This window comes from Thermothelomyces thermophilus, chromosome 5 (genome assembly GCF_000226095.1).
Source record: "Thermothelomyces thermophilus ATCC 42464 chromosome 5, complete sequence".
In the NCBI taxonomy this organism is placed as follows: Eukaryota; Fungi; Ascomycota; class Sordariomycetes; order Sordariales; family Chaetomiaceae; genus Thermothelomyces; species Thermothelomyces thermophilus.
Window position 1 is genome coordinate 3,339,205 of NC_016476.1, and position 18,259 is coordinate 3,357,463.

General features: G+C 55.9%; 5 protein-coding genes across 5 annotated transcripts; 3 read left to right on the forward strand and 2 right to left on the reverse strand.

The window, feature by feature from the left end:
* The first annotated feature begins 1,696 nt into the window (after positions 1 to 1,696).
* Positions 1,697 to 3,501, forward strand: MYCTH_2309193 (uncharacterized protein). Its single transcript, XM_003665404.1, has one exon. It carries the CDS (start codon positions 1,798 to 1,800, stop codon positions 3,412 to 3,414), a length of 1,617 nt encoding a protein of 538 aa, XP_003665452.1. The 5' UTR covers positions 1,697 to 1,797; the 3' UTR covers positions 3,415 to 3,501.
* On the reverse strand, positions 3,502 to 5,873 carry MYCTH_2309194 (uncharacterized protein). The gene is made up of 2 exons (XM_003665405.1): positions 5,372 to 5,873; positions 3,502 to 5,315 (listed from the first exon to the last, which is right to left on the reverse strand). The coding sequence occupies exons 1-2, from the start codon at positions 5,619 to 5,621 to the stop codon at positions 3,589 to 3,591; spliced, it is 1,977 nt and encodes a 658-aa protein (XP_003665453.1). The 5' UTR covers positions 5,622 to 5,873; the 3' UTR covers positions 3,502 to 3,588.
* Positions 5,874 to 6,104: 231 nt separating this feature from the next.
* MYCTH_2309195 (uncharacterized protein) lies at positions 6,105 to 10,177 on the forward strand. Its single transcript, XM_003665406.1, has 4 exons — positions 6,105 to 6,355; positions 6,422 to 9,670; positions 9,726 to 9,826; positions 9,878 to 10,177. Exons 1-4 carry the CDS (start codon positions 6,221 to 6,223, stop codon positions 9,915 to 9,917), a joined length of 3,525 nt encoding a protein of 1,174 aa, XP_003665454.1. The 5' UTR covers positions 6,105 to 6,220; the 3' UTR covers positions 9,918 to 10,177.
* On the reverse strand, positions 10,141 to 11,334 carry MYCTH_70376 (uncharacterized protein). The gene is made up of 2 exons (XM_003665407.1): positions 10,770 to 11,334; positions 10,141 to 10,664 (listed from the first exon to the last, which is right to left on the reverse strand). The coding sequence occupies exons 1-2, from the start codon at positions 11,250 to 11,252 to the stop codon at positions 10,332 to 10,334; spliced, it is 816 nt and encodes a 271-aa protein (XP_003665455.1). The 5' UTR covers positions 11,253 to 11,334; the 3' UTR covers positions 10,141 to 10,331.
* A 3,062-nt stretch (positions 11,335 to 14,396) lies between these two features.
* Positions 14,397 to 17,727, forward strand: MYCTH_2309198 (uncharacterized protein). Its single transcript, XM_003665408.1, has 10 exons — positions 14,397 to 14,606; positions 15,217 to 15,242; positions 15,640 to 15,955; positions 16,021 to 16,073; positions 16,181 to 16,188; positions 16,247 to 16,340; positions 16,398 to 16,538; positions 16,612 to 16,663; positions 16,729 to 17,141; positions 17,208 to 17,727. The coding sequence occupies exons 3-10, from the start codon at positions 15,853 to 15,855 to the stop codon at positions 17,490 to 17,492; spliced, it is 1,149 nt and encodes a 382-aa protein (XP_003665456.1). The 5' UTR covers positions 14,397 to 14,606; positions 15,217 to 15,242; positions 15,640 to 15,852; the 3' UTR covers positions 17,493 to 17,727.
* The last annotated feature ends 532 nt before the right edge of the window (positions 17,728 to 18,259 follow it).

Sequence of the window (18,259 nt, forward strand, 5' to 3'; positions counted from 1 at the left end):
TTGCCTCACCGACAGCCGGATTAATAAGCTTGCAACGAGGCAGCTTTTGAGCAGAGGAAAGCAGGAGGTGCCGCTGGAACCCCGACTAAGGCTGGTGGTCCTCATTCCACTTGGAGCGCGTCCATGCGAAACCGAGAACTCGCGAACAAGGACGGTCACCGACCTTCAGATTTCAGAATCTGTAAATGTGGGGACCACGCTGCGATGATCGCCCTACTGAGTGATCCGTGCATACATGACATACATACAACTATGCGAGACTTCGCTTAGCCCTGGCCAATCATCGAGAAAACCGACTCGCCTTGCTGCTGTACGTCCGCTTCTTTTTTGGGCTCGAGAATGTCTAGAATACCCCGGAGACGATGACGGTTGTTGGATGAACATGACACCTCCTCGTGACGGAGCAGAAATCGAGAATGCCGCGTCGCCCTACTCGCGTGTCGTTGCCAATTAGCCGTGTTGGCCGAGCCTTCCTTTAACCACCTTCCTCATTCGTTGTGGTGAGATTCTCGCCGTATTACTTGTACAGGGCACGTAGAACGCTACCAGAACGGATTATTCACGGAACGCATACACGACCGATCTCCCTTAGAACCGGTGAGCGTGACGACGACGCTTGGGGGGCTCTGGAGCCCGTTATGGATGGAGACCCAGATAGATTTTGTACAAGGGACTTCTGGGTTGGGAATTGGGAAGTGGGAAGGCAACAGTTTAGGTCCCCGGATTCCGCAGGTGATTCGGCCACCAAGCGGCCGAGGCCGGATCCTGGCTTTCATGTTGTCGTGTCGAGGCTCGTACCCACCATTCCAGCTACGGTACTCCGTAGTGCCCATTACGTAGGGCGTTGGAAGTGTGGCAGACGGGGTAGGTAACATTCGCCCTAACTAGTGCACGTCTGTACGTACAAATCCATCCGCGTGGCACACAAGGATGGATGGTACAGTACTGTACTGTACTGTACATACAATTCCTGCAATACATACTCGGTCCACTAATCCGCGTACACATCGCCGGCATCCGTGGCGGCAAGCGATTTTCACTTCCAGGTTATTCCCATGCCCGGGGCCGTCTAAGTACTGCCTATGTGTGTACGGAGTACAGATGCCATGATTTCCACCCATGTCAGGACAGAACAAAAAGCAGTCGAGGGGAGAGTCCCGGGTATATCTCTCGCTACACGCGTGCCCCTATTCGTCCGTCTCGTTTCTCAACTCCACGAAACGCTCTATTGGCGGACCTTCCCTTGCCCCGTGTCCGCTGTGTTCCTCGCTCCGTATAAGTAGTTCCCAGTGATAGCATGCAAAACGAATGATGAATGGCCTGGTGGGCTCTGTCCCTGTGTCTTGAACTGCCGTTTCGCGACTGGGTTCACACTCCTACGCTGTGTCCATCATCTGTTGTTTCCGCCCTTAAATGACTCTGCAGCTTGGCTTGAACCATATGCACCACCCTACAGCATCATAAACGCCAGCTCCCGAACCGACCTCCTGTGAGAGCCCCAAGATCATGATCAAAAGAGCCGCCATCTTAACTTCCTCACGATATCCGGGCAAATAGTTGGTCCTTTGGCCGGGCGTGCTGACGGCGGCCCTCATGCTCGCACGGCGTTTAGAGACTACGGGCAGGTCGGTGACACATTATCAGTAGTCCAAGCCAGAAGGCTGCGAACACACGACGCCTTCTTCACTTTCTCCCCTCCTTTCGCGCCGCTGCACGCTGTCTGCATACCGACAGGCAGCGGCTCCAAGCTATCTATATATACCCCGACAGAGAGGAAGCATCCGGCTCCGTTTCGCCATGTGCCAACCGCCCGCCGAAAATGTCGTCAGGGAAATGCTGGGCCCTCTCCTCTCCGAGGACGTAGCCATCGACAAGTTACAGCCGCTCCCTTCCGACCGCCCCCTGAGAGTTCACCAAGTTCTCCTTTCGGACGGCAGAACACTGCACCTCGTTCTCCCGCCCGTATTCATGTGGCGACCTTTGAGAGCCGAGCAAGACATGCTGGCGTCCGAAGCGGTCACGGTGCGGTGGGTCAGGCAGGCTCTCGCCAGAGGAGATCCCGATGCTGGGGAGCAGACTTCCCGATCTCCTCTCAAGCCTGGCCCTGCCGCCACTATACTCCCCCTCGTACCAAATCTTCTGCGCCGCGGCCAAGGGAGCCAACTCCCCGACTCTTCCTTCGCCGTGTACGAACCCATCCGCGGGACGTCGCTCTCCCTCCTTCCGACCCAGCCAACACCGGCTTCACAGCACGAGATCGATCGGCAACTTGGCGGTCTGTTCCGCAGCCTGGCCACCCTAACCGCACCCACAAACCGCTTCGGGCCCCTGGCAGCTGTCATCGGCGGCGACACGCCAGAGCCAGCTCACCCACTTGGAGGGGTAGGGGTGGCTGCAAGACTCTTGAAAGGTCTGATGGAAGGGGGCCTCTCCGCTACCGGCGGTGCGGAGACATGGTCGGTGGCGTTCCACTCTATGCTGGAGGGTGTTCTGCGGGACGGCGAGGACATGGCCGTCGTGATACCGTATCCCACCATCCGGAAGCATTTTCGACGACTGGGGTACTTGTTGGACGAGGTTACGATACCGCGGCTGGTGGTGGTCGAGGGCGCAGGGGAGGCAAACGTGCTAGTCGCCGAAGAAGGCGAGTGGAAGGGCGATGAGAGGGACGGGGAGCCGGAAGAGAAGGGGGTTGGGGGTAGTGGTAGTGAGTATGCTATGGGAGACAGTAGAGGGGAAGAACCAGAGCATGGGAATGGGGCAGCAAGACGTCTCGACAAAGGAAAAGGGCCGCCAGGGCCAAAGCAAAAAAAGGTAGAGACGAATGAAGAAGAGCAACGACGCGTACAACAACAGGAACAACAGCGGCACCAGCGCCAGCAGCAGCAGCAACAACAACAACAACAACAACAACACCACCACCACCACCACCACCAACACCAACAACAACAACAACAGGCCTTGAAACTCACGGGTCTCCGCGACTGGAGCAGCGCCATCTTCGGCGACCCCCTCCTTGCAACCATCTTCAGTGACCCAGTGGGTCACAGACAACCCCCTTCGTCTGCTTTTCTGGAGGGTTTCAATGCCGAAGACCTCAGCCACAACTCCGGCCACGACCCAGGTGCCCGTCGCCTTCCCTACCCCCTAGACCATACCATAATACAAGGCGTCGACACAGCTTGGATCCGAATTCTGTTCTACAAGGTCTACCACGCCGTTACGCGCATCGTGGCCGAGTTCTACCGGCCGCGACCGGACAGCAGCGCACGAGAGCTCGAGGCACGGAGACAGCTGAATGGAGTTCTGGCAAAGCTGGCGGAGGTTTCTGGAGACGCAAAGAAGAGACATCCGAGGCCAACAGGGGAGATGTCGCCCGCAAAGAGGCTGAGAGCAGCCGGAGATGGACAATGACGGCGGCCACGTTCGTTCTGCTGGCTGTGGCTGCTGCTGGACGGTCGAAGATGGGACTCTTAAGAGACGCCATGACAGGGCTGTCAACGGGCGCATTGTACCCATTGGAGTTTTGCCCAGACATATGCAAAAGCGCTAGCGCTAGTAGACACCCCGCTTGCACATCTCTGCCTGTTATTCCTCGTCGCTCGAGTCTTCTTCATCCCTGGGCAGGCTCATGCCCATGAGCCCAAGAAGGTTACCCGCAGGACCAGCCATGCCTGCCTGGCTCTTGAAGCTTTCGAGAAGATTCTTGGCAAGGTTGTAGTCAATGTCCACCTCTTTGTCGCTGCCTTCGTCGCCCTCGTCCTCGTCCTCGTCCTCGTCCTCGTCCTCCTCCCTTTCTTCGGCCGGCGGCGCGTCTGGCGTGTTCTCTCCCCTCTCCTTGACCTTGGCTGTGGCCTTCTTGGGTTTCGGGTCAAGCTCCAATGCGCCAAGCCCCCTAAGTTCTGACTCCATTTGCTCCATCACATTGCGTATTTCCTCGTCGTCGCTCTCACCTCGCTCGTCAGGCTCACCCGCCGAGGTCTCTTTTGCCCCCTCGGCCTGGCCAACATCCTCCGGGGGAAGCCCCATCATCTCCCTCATCATCCTCGAAAACTGCTCCTCGTCGAAGCTGACCTCCCGGTCCTCATCCTCGTCCGTATCCCCTTCATCGGAGTCCTCATCACTCTCATCATCATCATCATGATCCATTTCATCGATCTCGGCCCCGTCGATGCCCGCCGATTCATCGTTCAGGAACGCCTCAAACCTCGACACGATCTTTTGCAGATCCGCCTGCGCACTGGCATCGCCAAAGCCGCTCCCCGTAGCACCCTCCTTGGTGTTGTTCCCTTTCCCCTCCAGCTCCCTCTCAAAGTCCCTGAAATCAATGTCCATCCACCCGTCATCGTCCTCCCTCCCCACCCCCTCCCACCTGGCGATCTCGTCATCTGTCGGCAGCGCACTGTCGCCCCCGTCCTCGGCCAGGTCTTCCAGCAGCAGCCCGACCTCCCTCACCACCCGACTCGCGCTCTGGCCGGGCGTCTGACACAAGATCTCAAAACCCGTCGTGAGCTTCATGCCCATCTCCAACCTCGCCAGTTTCTTCCTTGCTTCTTCTTCCGCCTTGGAATCCGCCGCGGCAGAAACCGCTGCCGCAGCCTCGAGGCCGGCTGCGTGGAGCACCGGCCTCCACGCCACCGGCGGTGGGGCGAAACGCTGGCTCTTAAGCTGCGCGTAGAGGACCTTTGTGAAGCGTACGCTGACCGTGACGAGGTCCGTCGGCGGAAAGGTGAGGCTGCTTTTGAATGAGGCGCCGACGGGGCGGAGAAGGGGCTTGAGGGAGCGCGGGTCGCGCAGGTAGAAGGCTTCGGTGGCCGGGGCCACGGAGGCCGGGCGGGCGTGGAGGATGTAGGCGAGTTTGCGGGGGATGGTGACGAGGGAGTGATGGACGGAAGCGGCAATTTGGGACGGGTACTTCTCCAGCCGGTAGAAGGCCTCGGCTTCGATCTGGGGGGAGTGGACGAGGGCAGATGGGGAAGTGGTCTTGAGAGTGTCGATGGCTTCGCGGAGGGTGAGGGGTTTGGAGGCCGAGCCGGTTGTCGCCGTAGCGGCTGGGTCGCTAGGGGTGCTCAGGGGGATAATGAGCAGCTTTCCATTGTGTATCCAGACCCGGTTGCCGTCATTCTCGGGACTGAGCCATTTGGGGGTGACCTTGGCCGCCTCAATGAGAAGGAACTCGCCGTCGCTGTCAGAGACACGAACCCAAAGGCTGGGGAACGATTTGCTCAGTTCCCTGAGGAGGTAGACGATAAGCCACTCATCCTCGACGTTGTCTCCATAGTGAGTAGTGCCGTAGAGGTAAGGGAGCCCTAGGCCTGCGTGTCGTAGGGTCAGCTGTTGCGCATGGTTGTCCGGACACAACGACACACACCTTTTTGAGTTTTCGTCTCCAGCTTGAATGGATCTTTCTGCCAGATATAGTCTTTCGCGATCTCGTCCAACTTTTTATCGGCTGCCCTGCGGATCGCTTCCAGACTAGGAAGCGTATTGTCCGTCTTGTTTCCAATGACGAAGAGCATGTACTCGACGCAGTCCTCCGGAAGCCGCATCCGGAACCCATCGAAGTCCTCATCTCCCGGACGTGGCTCGGCCGCGGTATCCATATCTCGGCCCCTACTCATTGTCGCTCCGTTTCCTCAGTCACTAGCGCTGTTCTTTGATGCTGCAGTGCTTTCCCTTTGTGTGGCGATGGCGGACTTCTCACTGGGAGGAGCACTCAAAGAGGGTCTAGACAATTTGAACAGAAGTTGGTGGAACCTTCATACTACACATAACCTGTCTTTGGAGAGTTTGACCCTGCACTTCCCACCCACGATATTCTACATGAGAGAGTCACTTCACCTTCCGTGGGTTTGCAAGAATCTCGAACTGCGGGTTGATACCTCCTATCGATAAACACTAGGCACACGAATACCAATACCAAGCTGGTGGGGTTCCCTCCCTAGGGTACACAAAGGCGGTGTTGTGGAATTGTGGGTCCTTGTGTGCAACTAACCTTACGCAGTACTCCGTACTGCGCGCGGATGTATCAGTACAGTACCTTAGCGTGCCGGCTTGGGTGGAGTAAGGCGCACGTGGGGCCGTGAACTGACGCGAGTGACACCATCTAAACGCGTCTCTCTGTCGTGTTGTTGACCCAGCGAGCCCTCATCTTTAACAGGATCTATCTTTGTCCGCGATCTATGTGGGTTGGGGGGGCCGACAATTTTTCAGGATTGCAATGCCCGGGAGAACGAGCAACGGCCTCGCGGCCGAGTCTTCGCGGAAGCGCGGACGACGTGATGATGCGGAGAGCAGCGAACAAGACGAGGTCGTTGAGGTCCAGGAGGCCCGCTCAAACCTCAGGACTGAACCGGTAAGCCACCGCACTCCAAACAGCGTGCCACCGTTTCGTGCCACCGTACTCACAGATCAGTTACAGCGAAAGCGAGCACGGCTCTCCGACATCGAGGACGCAAAGCGCCAACACCGCCCCGTACGAGAGTCGACCCCGTCTGACGACGATGCCAACGAACATGAGCAACCTGCTTCGCCGAAATCGCCCCCCAAGACACAGTATGAGTTAATGCGCGACAACAATTTTGAACATCTCCGCCACGAGGCCGCCGACGACCAGCGTGCGACACAACGACTTCGCTTCCGCCCGACCCTGCTCGGCGAGAACGCCATCGCGGACAATGGGATTATCGAGAGTGTCACATGTGTCAATTTTATGTGCCATGAACGCCTCCACTGCGAGCTAGGACCCCTTCTCAATTTCATAGTCGGAGAAAATGGCAGCGGCAAGAGCGCCATCCTCACGGCGATCACCCTGTGCCTGGGTGGCAAGGCTAGCTCGACGAACCGCGGCGGCAGCCTGAAAAGCTTTGTGAAAGAAGGCTGTGACCGTGCCGTACTGACGGTGAAAATCAAGAACCGGGGCCAGGACGCCTACAAACCGGACGTCTACGGGGAGTCCGTCATCGTGGAGCGCCACTTCTCCAAATCCGGCACCAGCGGCTTCAGGGTCAAAACCGCTCTCGGCCAGACGCACTCGGTCAAGAAACAGGAGGTCGACGACCTCGTCGAGTATTACGCTTTGCAGGTCGATAACCCCCTCAACATCCTCTCTCAGGACAATGCCCGTCAGTTTTTGAATGCCTCTACCAAGAGTCAGAAGTACAAGTTCTTCATTGAGGGGGTCCAGCTTCAACAGTTGGATAACGACTACCGGTTGATATCGGAGAGCCTGGAACAGATGGTGGCCAAGGTTCCTGAGCAGGAGGAGCGCGTGAAGCATGCGAAGGCCGAGCTGGACAAGGCCCAACGCTTGATGAGTGAGCTGGAAGGCCATCGCCAAGTCCGGAACAAACTCCGTATGCTGCGCTGGCAACTAGCTTGGTCCCAGGTGGTACAGGAGGAGGAAGAGCTGCGCAGGAGGGAAAAGGATCTTGCCGAAGCGGAGATTCGCGTTGCTGAAGCGCAGAAGGAAGTGGAAGCGAAGAACCAAGCCCTGGAGCTTGCGGAAGAGAAAGTCGAACGTGCGGAGGAGGTCCTGCGAGCTGTCAAGGAAGACGAAGGCAATATCCAGGCTCGGCTAGAGAATGCCGGCGACGTCTACAAGCAGATGAAGAGGGAGATTGAGCAACTCCATGTGGAGGAGCGGGAGGCTCATCAGGCGCTGAAGGCTAAGACGGAGGCTGTGAAGGAGGTCGAGCGGAAGATTGCTGAGGAAGAAAAGCGCCTTGAAGATGCCAATGGCGAAGCCCCTAGGATCAAGCTGCGGGAGCTTGATGCCGTCAACAACAAGATCAAGCGGCTCGAGACTCAGATTCAAGAGAACAAAGACGGCGAACCGGACCTCATCAGCCGAGTGGATGACGCCAAGAAGGCCCTGGATAGGATCGACGAGGAGATCCAACGAAAGCGGGGCGAGATAAGCAATGTCGAGTCGAGGATAAAGGGTCTAGAGGAAAATCGCGGATCGATGTACGACGCGTACGAGCCCCAGATGCCCAACCTTCTCAGGAGAATTGCCACCGACAATAGCTTCGAGAACAAGCCCATCGGCCCACTCGGCACTCACGTGCAGTTGCTCAAGCCTGAATGGTCCGCCATTCTGGAAAAGATGTTCGGTATCAACTTGAACGCCTTTATCGTCACCAGCAAGCGCGACGAGAAGATTCTTCGCGGGATGATGAATCAACTCAACATCAGGAACAGCCCCGTCCTGATTTGTAGCCAGCACTCTCTTGACATCAGCGGGAAAGAGCCGGATTCTGAATACGACACTGTCCTCCGGGTGCTCAAGATCGATAATCAAATGGTCCGGGATCAACTCATCATCAACCACATGATCGAGCAGGTGATATTGATCCCTGAGCGTGTGAGAGCCCAGCAGGTCATGTTTGACGGCGCTCCACCACGGAACGTTAAGGCCTGCTTAGCCTTCCACGACCGAAAGCGTGGCGAAGGCCTGAGGTTGGCGATGAACAACGGCAGCATCTCCACCAGCCCCATCCAGCCAAATCCGAACTTGAAACCTCGCATGAAGACAGACTGTGATTCGCAAATCGCGCTTCTCAAGGCTTCGCTACAACAGATCGTGGCAGAGTATCAGGAGCTTAGTGCTGAGAGACGCCGCCTACTGCAAGAGTTCCAGCGTTGCCAGACCGCGGTGACCCAATTGAGGAGGGACCGCAATAGCCTCGAGAAGGACTTGAGGAGTGCATTGGTGGAAGCCGAGGCCATAAGGGTGGCTCTGGACGAGTTTGAGGGGGCCGACGGCCGGTTGCAAGGTCTTAAGGACCACCTGGAGGAGCTACAGGCAGAACTGAACCATCACGGTATTCAGTATGGCACGCTCACAGCAAAGAAGCAAGATCAGAATGCCGCGGTGGAGGAAGCCTTGAAGAAACTCAAAGCGGAGAAGTTACAGATGAAGGATTATGAGCAGCGGCTCAGCAAGGCCGAGGCGAAACTTAAGCAGGCAAGGGATTTGCGCCATCTCTGTCTGATTGAGAAGAACGACGTTATTTCCAGGTTAGGCGAGTATACCGAGCAGAAGCACAAGGCCGAGGCGAGGCGGGCGAGACAGGCAGAAGGTGTCAAGGAAATGACGAAGCATGCCGAGGTTGTCCACAAGGAACGAGTCTACATTCCCGAGGGCGAGACTCACAAGAGCATCGAGAAGCAGTACAACACTCTGAAAGCCCGGCTGGACAGGATCGATGATAAGCGGGGTATGACTGACGCCGAGGTCCACAACTATTTCGCCGCGAAGAAGGCCCTATACAATCAAGTGGTGCAGGACCTCCAGTCCATCACCCGTGTGAACGATCGACTCAGGCACACCCTGAACTTGCGCCTCGAAAAGTGGCGCAAGTTTCAGCGCTATATCTCGTCGCAGTCGCGCGCCAACTTCATCTACCTGCTCAGCGAGCGCGGCTACCGCGGCAAGCTCTTGCTTGACCACGAGCGCAAGTCTCTGGACTTGCAGGTAGAGCCGGACAAGACGGAAAAGAGGGCTTCCGGGCGGAGCACCAAGACGCTCTCTGGTGGCGAGAAATCGTTCTCGTCTATCTGTCTGCTACTGGCCATCTGGGAGGCCATGGGCTCGCCATTGCGCTGTTTGGACGAGTTTGATGTGTTCATGGACAACGTCAACCGTGCCATCAGCACCAATATGCTTGTAAGCTGAATTGAGTTTGTGATCTGGGGAGGAGAGGCTTGCTAACGGAACAAAGATCACTGCGGCGCGCCGTTCGGTCAACCGCCAGTACATCTTCATCACGCCTAATGCCATTGAGGGCCGCAACACCCTGGACAAGGACGTCAAGATTATTCGGTGAGATGACCGACAGCTGGCTTACGGAACATTTGCTGACTGTTTTGTTAGTCTTACCGATCCCCGGCAGCGAACACTAGCCGACCACTGAGTCTTTGCATTCTTGCCCTTTCGCTGTCTTTTTGTCATGGCCAGCCTGTTCGAGCACAATGTACCTGCGGTTTTACAGCAACTTGTAATGAGATGAGGATACCGGTCCCTGGAAATTACGCACTAACTAAGGGCTTGGAAGAGCGAACCAAGCAAGGAGTTATTTTGGTAGGATGGGTCGGAACTTGCACGGCTGTGATAGACATGGTGGGAGGACCTTTTGTGAACAATGCTAGCAGACTTGGCCTGCGGGAAGGAGTGTTTATAGAGCTACTTGTACAGGTCTTTGGAACATCACGACCCTCCACGCTCTAGTCCAGGGAATATACAGATTGAGCACACCAAAACCATACTAATACAATATTCGCGTGTCTCCCCCCCCTCCATACCGAGAGACAGAGGAACCCGTTCGACCCTATATCCTAACTCCCTTGCTGCGCAGGACGTTCAGCGCTGCGCCAGCATTGAATCCGATCCACTCCCCAATCGACCGCACAGCCCCGCCGGCCTGGGCAGCCTCGTCAAGCCGGCGACGCAGGAACGCTCGGGTCTCGCGGAATTCGGGCGACTGGTCGGTCGTCTGGAACAGTTCGGCCGCGGCGTAGATGGCCGACAGCGACGCGCGTTTGGTATACCACGACGGGTCGACCGACACGTCGCCAGCTAGGTAGACAATTTCGTCGGCCAGTTGCGCGAGCTCCTTGATCGAGGTTGGAACGTAGGAGGGCTGCGCCATTATTGCCAGGGCCTGCCTCGTTCACACAGCACAAGCACAAGCGGTCAGTCAATGCCACTTTCGGAACTTTTGTTTGGACTAGGCAGGAGGAGGGGCAGTTGAAAAAGTAGGGCATACCTCCTGCCACCGCGGGACAACGCCCGCCTCCACGTTCCCCTTCAATCTTTCCCACGTCAGTGCCTCCACCTTGTCCGCGACCGTCATCGACCCATTCTCGGCCTCGAGACGTTGTGCCTTGGCCGCGAGCGATGTGCGTTGGGTATGGAGGTGCCAGCGGATCAGGCTGAACACGCCGTCCGGCAGGATTGACGGGCTGATATCCAGCAGGCCGGCGTCGCGCGCGCCGAGCGCGAGAGATTCGGGCGTGAACCCATGGGAGGGGACATGTGTGTAAGCCGCGGACAGGAGGGTAGCTTCGGCGGGCGTGAAGGGACCTGGCGGAGGGGGGTGATCGCGAGAATGGTAGCGTCGGCTGGATGCTGGGAGACTGGGCGGAGGGCCACGTGGTCGGGGCTGGGAAAATTTTTGTCGTCGCTGCGGATTTGGGCAGTCCGGGTAGGTGGCTATCGATCGCGCTGCTGGTGTTGTGGTCACCCTCATGCAGAGGGTGGTTGGCCGGACCGAGCAGAGAACGCGCCGGGTTGCCGCGGCCCCGGCAGAGCAGGAAAGGGAGGGAGGCGGCATATTCGGGCACTTCACTCCAAAAACAATTAGTTTCTTTTATCGAGATATCTTCGCAACAAACTCGGGCAGAATGCGCTCGTGTCAGGTTCGCACGTGTTTGATCGGTGTAATCGTTCTCGCTGGATTAGGAAAGCTCGGTGGTCCCACTCGGACCACCCTATCGGGCATTGTTAGCAGTGTAATGTAATCCGTATAGTACATACATACAATGCGGATACGTAGTACGTTACCACAGGTGTACGGAAGATGTACAGATTATGGCGCATGGATTACTCTGTATGTAAGGTATATACAATTAATATGTACCGTAGTGTACCTTACATAAGGTTAGGATCTTGGGCTCTGTAAAATTCTTTAGGTGAGCGCTTACCGTTTGTAGGTACGGATTACGGTAGGTACAATACCTTTCCTGAAAAGTGTCTGGCTCTGCACCTTTCTCTACCTGCGCCCTAGCGTGGAAAATCATGCTGACTGGTGGCGGCCGGAGATGAGGTGGGCCAGTTGCTTGGTCATCTTCAGTTTGTCCGCAAACAGCTACAATTTTCGAGTGATTGAGATTTGCGGAGTAGCTCTTCGAAGTTAAACCTGCCAGTAGGGTTCTCAGTGGGCCCGTCTTCAATCAATTCGCATTTGGTTCTGAAGCCGCAGATGCAATAGAAACCAAGCCAAGGCCATATCAACTCCACTTGTGATAGGTGGCATCAACCTGGTTCTTTGCCGTGGTACGGAGCACAGTGTGTTACTGAGCAGGAAGCCAATTGACCTGATGGTCGGCGGCCGCGGAAAGTCCCGTTTTTTTTTTTTTTTTTTTTTTTTTTTTTTTTTTTTTTTACCCCTACCGAAAGCCCCAAGATCCCGTGATCGCCGGCTGTTCTGGGGTCGCGTCCGTGGCGACCGAACCCGAGGTTGAGTGTCGCCATGATTGAAAGAGATGGTGCAGTTCCATTTGCGGACGCCGCTGCTTTCAAGAACAACTGTGGCCTTTCTGCACCACCTGCTCTCTCTTTCTTATCTAGATAGGAAATAAAAAGGGATGGGCAAAAAGGACTTGGACGGCCCGCGATTGATGCTACACCTCTCTTCGACTTTCGTCATAACAGTTCCGCACGGAAGAGGTTCCCGGGTCGCTCCATTCCTCTCCTCCGTTACCGACGGGGGCGGTTGAGACCCCTCTTCGGTCTCGTCACCCCTCCGATGTCTTTGCATATGCCGTTGTATCAGCCAATTCCATCATGCATTGACCGGTTATTCGCTGCTGCTCTGGTTGGTTGAGCGTCAATAACAGCAGACAACTATATCCACTTCATGCCTCAAAGCGGTTGTTGATGGCAGTTGTTGGCCATGCTACAAAGGGCTAGGGGAACTAAGCCGGGCGCCTCGCGCCCCCGCGTTGCCCACGTTCAATGCAGAAACGGTAAGTTGCTTTGTTGTAAATGGATGAATCATCCGATCGTCTAGATATCCGCCCGGTCATCGAGCATGAAAGCCAATTCACGGTCATTGTCATATGGGGGCTGAACGAGCGTGAGCAACGGATTGGCCCTCATCATTTGCGTGTTACCATCCCTTCATATGAGAAGCATGATTCAGGAGTGAATTTACCTGTGTACTGTATGTCTGTGTATCTGTTTAATAGAGCGGGCCATCACCGATCTTTGCCGCCTAGCCGAGCTCACAGGGGCCCCATCTGTGCTTCAACAGGGCTGTCGAGTTTGTCCTATCACACTGCGGGATGGGGCAACTTGGGCAGAGAGCTATTGTGGGGACTTTTCGATATGTCCGTACGGATCACTTTCAGATGGGCGTGCTACTCTGTAAGCAAGTACATATATACGTACAGTAATCCGTACACGGAGTGTTGCGGTAACACCCCGGTTCTTTATAGTAGCTCTCAAAGAGTACGGAGACATCACAACGCAGATCATTGAGTCTTTGGCTAGCGTTTATAGATGCGGCCCGATGAGAACGGCAGGCTATGCATTGAACGCTGAGAGACGCAAAGTCTGATTCTGCTCAATCATTAGTAGCAGGAATATTTGACCAAGATGCCGCATCGAGAGCGTTCACGTAGCCGAACGCTGTTCGAACTCTCCTGTGTACTGATTCGTATATACCAAAGAGTACGTAGTACAGGCCCCAGGACCTCATATTACAGTACCGAGGAATTAGGTACCCAGTACTCCGTAGTTATAAGTCTTCCCCTCCTCTTCCTTTTCCAAAATAAAGAAGAGATAAGAAAGCTGTTTAATAAATAAATAGCTAATTATACCTAAGGAGATAATATCTACGGTCTTAGGATAGCAGTTCAAAATAAGTTTTAGACTGTGCAGATTGATCTTGCTCCATTCTTACCATATCTAATACCCCTTCGCAGTGTTATAGAATCATTAGGGAAGTTTTGCCTTGCTAGTTCCGTTCTAGACTCCGTTTCCCACATAGAGGCCTGGCGGTCATGGTCCATGCGCTCAGCGGTTAATTCCGTTTGCTCTGGCCAATTGGTTTTGCCGACCCGTGAAAAGATCCGCCGTCAGGTCACCAAGCCCCCAGCCGTGCTTCCCGATCATACTGCGTAGACAAACCAACCTGGAACCGTTCACGTCTCAATCCCGCGGTACCATTCGTGGCAGTCTACGCCTCCTTCGCCAAGGAACCCCACAAGAAGACAGTCGCACCGTGGTGGCGCCTACCTTGCTCAGGTCACTGTCCCAGACGCGTTCTCCCTGTCGTCTTGCCCTGCTCACCCTTGCTCAATTGCTCTGACCTTGGTCCCACGAACCGTATTGGCCTTTGCCCGTGGTCAGACAGCGCCGCACGGAAATTTCTTGCGCTGCCCTCTCCCTCGCCGTTGCCTTGAGCACTGTGCGCAGCAGGTACTCCCAGTCTGCCTCGTTCGCCGCGTCCCTTTGAACGACCTTTCTGGTTCCACTGCCCTGTCTCGGTCGTGTAGGGCGCCTTCAACCTCCCAGATCCGACTCGAACAGACGCACACCTGCCCAACTTGGCTGGAAACTGACCGAGATCCTAGCTCGCCCGAAGCCGACTTTTGGGTCCGCTCCGCGAGCTCCAGTACATACGCAGTACTGCTACGAGCCGTGACCTCAGCTGCTGCGACACCCCCCACCATTCCGAACTGGGAGATATCCAACCAGGAGCACCTGCAGTTAGACGGACGCCCGCCATCAACATCCAATCGTCGCGTCGCCGAAATTTTCGCTCGATCAAGCGGCTAAGCTGCCAAAGAAAAAAAATTCGATTTCCTCACAGCCATGGGTAAGTACGAAGCCGAATTGCATCCCCCATATCCAAAACACGCTTTGCCCCAAGTCCTTTTCTCCTCTCTACATACTCGCGAAACTCTCTCGCGGCAGTTAATATTGGGAAAGCCGTTGTCGCGACCAGCCTCCAATGTCTCGATGACGTGTGACTACCGTTTGTAACCCCCCAATCTTTCCGGTTCGCACTTTGTGTCGATTCACACAGACACACACCACTCCAGCGAGTGGCAGCGCGACTCCGAGGTCCTCTTCTCTGTCAAGCCTCGCTCTCCCGTTTACGGAGCGGCGCGCTGCTGCAGTGCCTTGCATCCCCCTCCTATATGCGACCTACATGTACGAAGTACCTTCGCACAAAGCAGACCCCTTCCCCTCGGCCTTCCTTACCTACCCACCCTGCATGTCTTTCCCATCCCGATCCACACTTGGATTCGTTCACCACTTCCCCCGCCGAAGCAACCCAAGTGCTACGTCCCTCAAATTGCCACTTCTCAATCGCCTCCTCTCCCGCATTACTCTCCTCCAACCTTACATCAGCCCTCCCACCGATTTTTCTTTTCCCCTTCTTTGTTTTCGGTCGTCCCTCTAACATTTCATTTTCCTTTCAGCCGATTCAGGAGACAATTATCGACCGGTGAGTTATTTTCCCCTTTTCTTCTTCGCACTCATCCTGTCACCTTCGCGAGAGGGTCGATTCCATGTCTACCTCCCGATTCTCACCATCAGCTCGCCGTTCTGGCGATGGATTGCTGCTGCTCATGTGGGACGTGCTCAACGGCCAAGGATGGCATCGTTCGCCGGGGGGCAATCGGTATCCACATCTCCTCGATCGCGTGGGTCGGAGCTTCGATCGCCCATTGTTGGCCCCCGCCATACGCCGCCTGGCCTCATTGACCCGCGAGCTGTCCTAGCACACCACCAAGCTCTCCAGGCAGGCAGGGTGTCATACCTATCTTTACTCTAATTTCTGCCGAATACCTTTGGCACAGATTTGGACTTTGCGCATCATTCATCTTGCTAACACATCACAGCGTGAAAGGTCGCGTTCGCCTCGTAGGGGACGTTCACGAAGTCCGAATACTCGCCGATCTTATTCGCCGCGTGATCGATCTCGCAGCCAGCCCCGGAGAAGAAGCAGGTCTCCTATGACTGGCCAGGGTGCACCCACTGGAGGAACTGGTTCAGGATACAGTGGAGCGCCCAATCGATCTTACGAGGACCGTTCGGCCCACCGGGAACAAGTCATGAACAATATTCGCGAAACATCGCAGCAGGACCGCCGAGTCTACGTCGGCAACCTGTCGTACGATGTCAAATGGCACCACCTCAAGGATTTCATGAGACAGGGTGGGTTTCGAAGAACGGCCGTCCTGCGCAACACGGCTACGTGGGGCTAACATTGTCCTCCACAGCTGGAGAGGTTCTCTATGCCGACGTGTTGCTTCTTCCTAATGGAATGTCGAAGGTGGGCGCCTATGAGTGACTTGGCTGGTTCTTTTGTGGCTCTTATTCTTCTGGTCCCTTGATGGATGTTGGGTTGACGGGTTGGGACGTTGTCCGCGGTGATTTTAGGGATGCGGGTAAGTTAAACTCGCCACCACTCGACTGTTGACGACAGTCCGCTGACCCGAAGCGCAGAATTGTGGAATATGCCACCAGGGAGCAAGCGCAGCAAGCTGTTGCAACACTCAGCAACCAGAATCTAATGGGCAGATTGATCTACGTCCGAGAGGTGAGGAGCATACTGGCTAAACGGCCTAGTGCGCGCTAGTACGCTAATGCGGAGCAGGATCGCGAGGCCGAGCCCAGATTCGGTCCTCCGGGCGGTATCCCTCGCGGCGGTTTTGGCGGCGGCATGGGCGGTGGTCCGTACGGTGGTTTTAACCCCGGAATGGCTGGCGGCGGCGGCCGCCAGCTTTATGTCTCCAACGTTTGTCGCACCCTTACTTACCTCCTTTCTAGCTCCCTTGGCCTGTTGTGTCGTACTGACCAGCCCGAACTAGTTGCCCTTCAACGTGGGTTGGCAGGATCTGAAGGACCTCTTCCGACAGGCCGGTAAGAAGATAGCCAGCGACTTCCCACGTATGGTTCTGTTCTATCAACTAACGGCTCTCTGACAGCTCGTACCGGCGCCGTTATTCGCGCTGATGTCCATATCGGCCCTGATGGCAGACCTAAGGGTTCCGGTATCGTCGTTTTCGAGTCTCCTGACGACGCTCGCAACGCTATCCAACAGTTTAACGGATATGACTGGCAGGGCCGCATCCTCGAGGTTCGTGAAGACCGCTTCGCAGGCCCCGCCATGGGCGCTGGCTATGGCCGTGGCGGCTTTGGCGGACGCGGAGGCTTTGGAGGCGGTTTTGGTCGCGGCGGCTTCGGTCGCGGTGGGTTTGGCTATGGCGCTCGCGGCGGCTATGGCGGGCCCGGTGTCGGTGGTGTCTACGACGCTGCTAACGTCTCGGTTCCCCCTAACCCGTTCACTGATCACGCCACTGGCGGCGGTGAGAAGTCCGACACCATCCACGTCCGCAATGTAAGTTGTTGTCCCGAGTTCATAAACCGCATTACGCACAACTTTGGCCTAACCACCTGCCTCTAGCTTCCCTGGTCGACTAGCAACGATGATCTGGTTGAACTGTTCTCTACCATCGGCAAGGTCGAACAAGCCGAAATCCAGTACGAACCAAGCGGCCGGTCTCGTGGCAGTGGTGTTGTCCGATTCGACAACGCCGACACCGCAGAGACCGCCATTGCCAAATTCCAGGGATACCAGTACGGCGGTCGCCCTCTAGGCTTGAGCTACGTCAAGTATCTCACGCCGGGAGGCGGTGACAACATGGAAACCGACCCTCACGGCGGCCTCACCCAGGATCAGATCATGTGAACAGGCGGTGATCTGACATCAAGTTGCACACCATTACACCAGATGCTGAGCACCCTGGCATTGACAGCGGCCAACCGAGGTAGTCGGAAGGCAGGCGGCTGCTTCGCACTCGCAAGCTACTCGTCTCTACAATAACTGTTCATCCGTTCCGGGAACCTGACGGTCTTTTTCCGGTATCCCGCCATACTCAGGTGTTGATCACTTACATTTCCTTGCGCTTTTCGGCGTTTCTGATGATTTTCTATTTTTTTTACCGCCTGATACTGCAAGGGACCAGCGGCGCTGCGTCTCCATGATCTGGGGCTGCTAGCCGTATCGGGACCCTTGCTCGGGCTGCTTGTTTCTCGAGGAGGATAGTTTAGGTTCGCTGAGATGACAAAGGCGCCCCGAAGCGCTTTTCTAGTTCTCGGCGTTCGGCAACTCACCATCGCAAAAGTTCAGGGCAATGTTTCACACGCCGGGGCTCTGCGTCATACTTGGTACCGCAGACAGGGAAGTCGGGGGCTGTTGATCCTAGAATGTATTGTCGAATAAGCATCTGATTCTTCCGTTGACGGCGGCGTTCGAGGACGGGCGTCGGGTACTGGTAGGCGTGTTGTTGGTAACGGTATTGCGGCGCCAGAGAGGGCTAGCTTCCAGACTGGCGCCAGGCTGGCAGACTTCTGGTGAGTCGCATTCGGAGACGCGTAGGGATCAATCTTTCCGGAAAGTGGTATAGGCGTGACTGGTGTTGGCATCTTGGTATATTTAGACGGCGGTATATTGTG

Excerpts from the sequence above, each read along its gene's own strand:
- MYCTH_2309193 (XM_003665404.1), top strand. The coding sequence starts at position 1,798 with ATGTGCCAACCGCCCGCCGAAAATGTCGTCAGGGAAATGCTGGGCCCT.
- MYCTH_2309194 (XM_003665405.1), bottom strand. The coding sequence starts at position 5,621 with ATGAGTAGGGGCCGAGATATGGATACCGCGGCCGAGCCACGTCCGGGA. Across the intron at positions 5,316-5,371 it reads GGAGACGAAAACTCAAAAAG|GCCTAGGGCTCCCTTACCTC; the intron begins GTGTGTGTCGTT and ends TACGACACGCAG.
- MYCTH_2309195 (XM_003665406.1), top strand. The coding sequence starts at position 6,221 with ATGCCCGGGAGAACGAGCAACGGCCTCGCGGCCGAGTCTTCGCGGAAG. Across the intron at positions 9,671-9,725 it reads CCATCAGCACCAATATGCTT|ATCACTGCGGCGCGCCGTTC; the intron begins GTAAGCTGAATT and ends AACGGAACAAAG. Across the intron at positions 9,827-9,877 it reads AAGGACGTCAAGATTATTCG|TCTTACCGATCCCCGGCAGC; the intron begins GTGAGATGACCG and ends CTGTTTTGTTAG.
- MYCTH_70376 (XM_003665407.1), bottom strand. The coding sequence starts at position 11,252 with ATGAGGGTGACCACAACACCAGCAGCGCGATCGATAGCCACCTACCCG. Across the intron at positions 10,665-10,769 it reads TTGTCCCGCGGTGGCAGGAG|GCCCTGGCAATAATGGCGCA; the intron begins GTATGCCCTACT and ends TGAACGAGGCAG.
- MYCTH_2309198 (XM_003665408.1), top strand. The coding sequence starts at position 15,853 with ATGAACAATATTCGCGAAACATCGCAGCAGGACCGCCGAGTCTACGTC. Across the intron at positions 16,341-16,397 it reads GATTGATCTACGTCCGAGAG|GATCGCGAGGCCGAGCCCAG; the intron begins GTGAGGAGCATA and ends AATGCGGAGCAG. Across the intron at positions 16,539-16,611 it reads GCCAGCTTTATGTCTCCAAC|TTGCCCTTCAACGTGGGTTG; the intron begins GTTTGTCGCACC and ends AGCCCGAACTAG.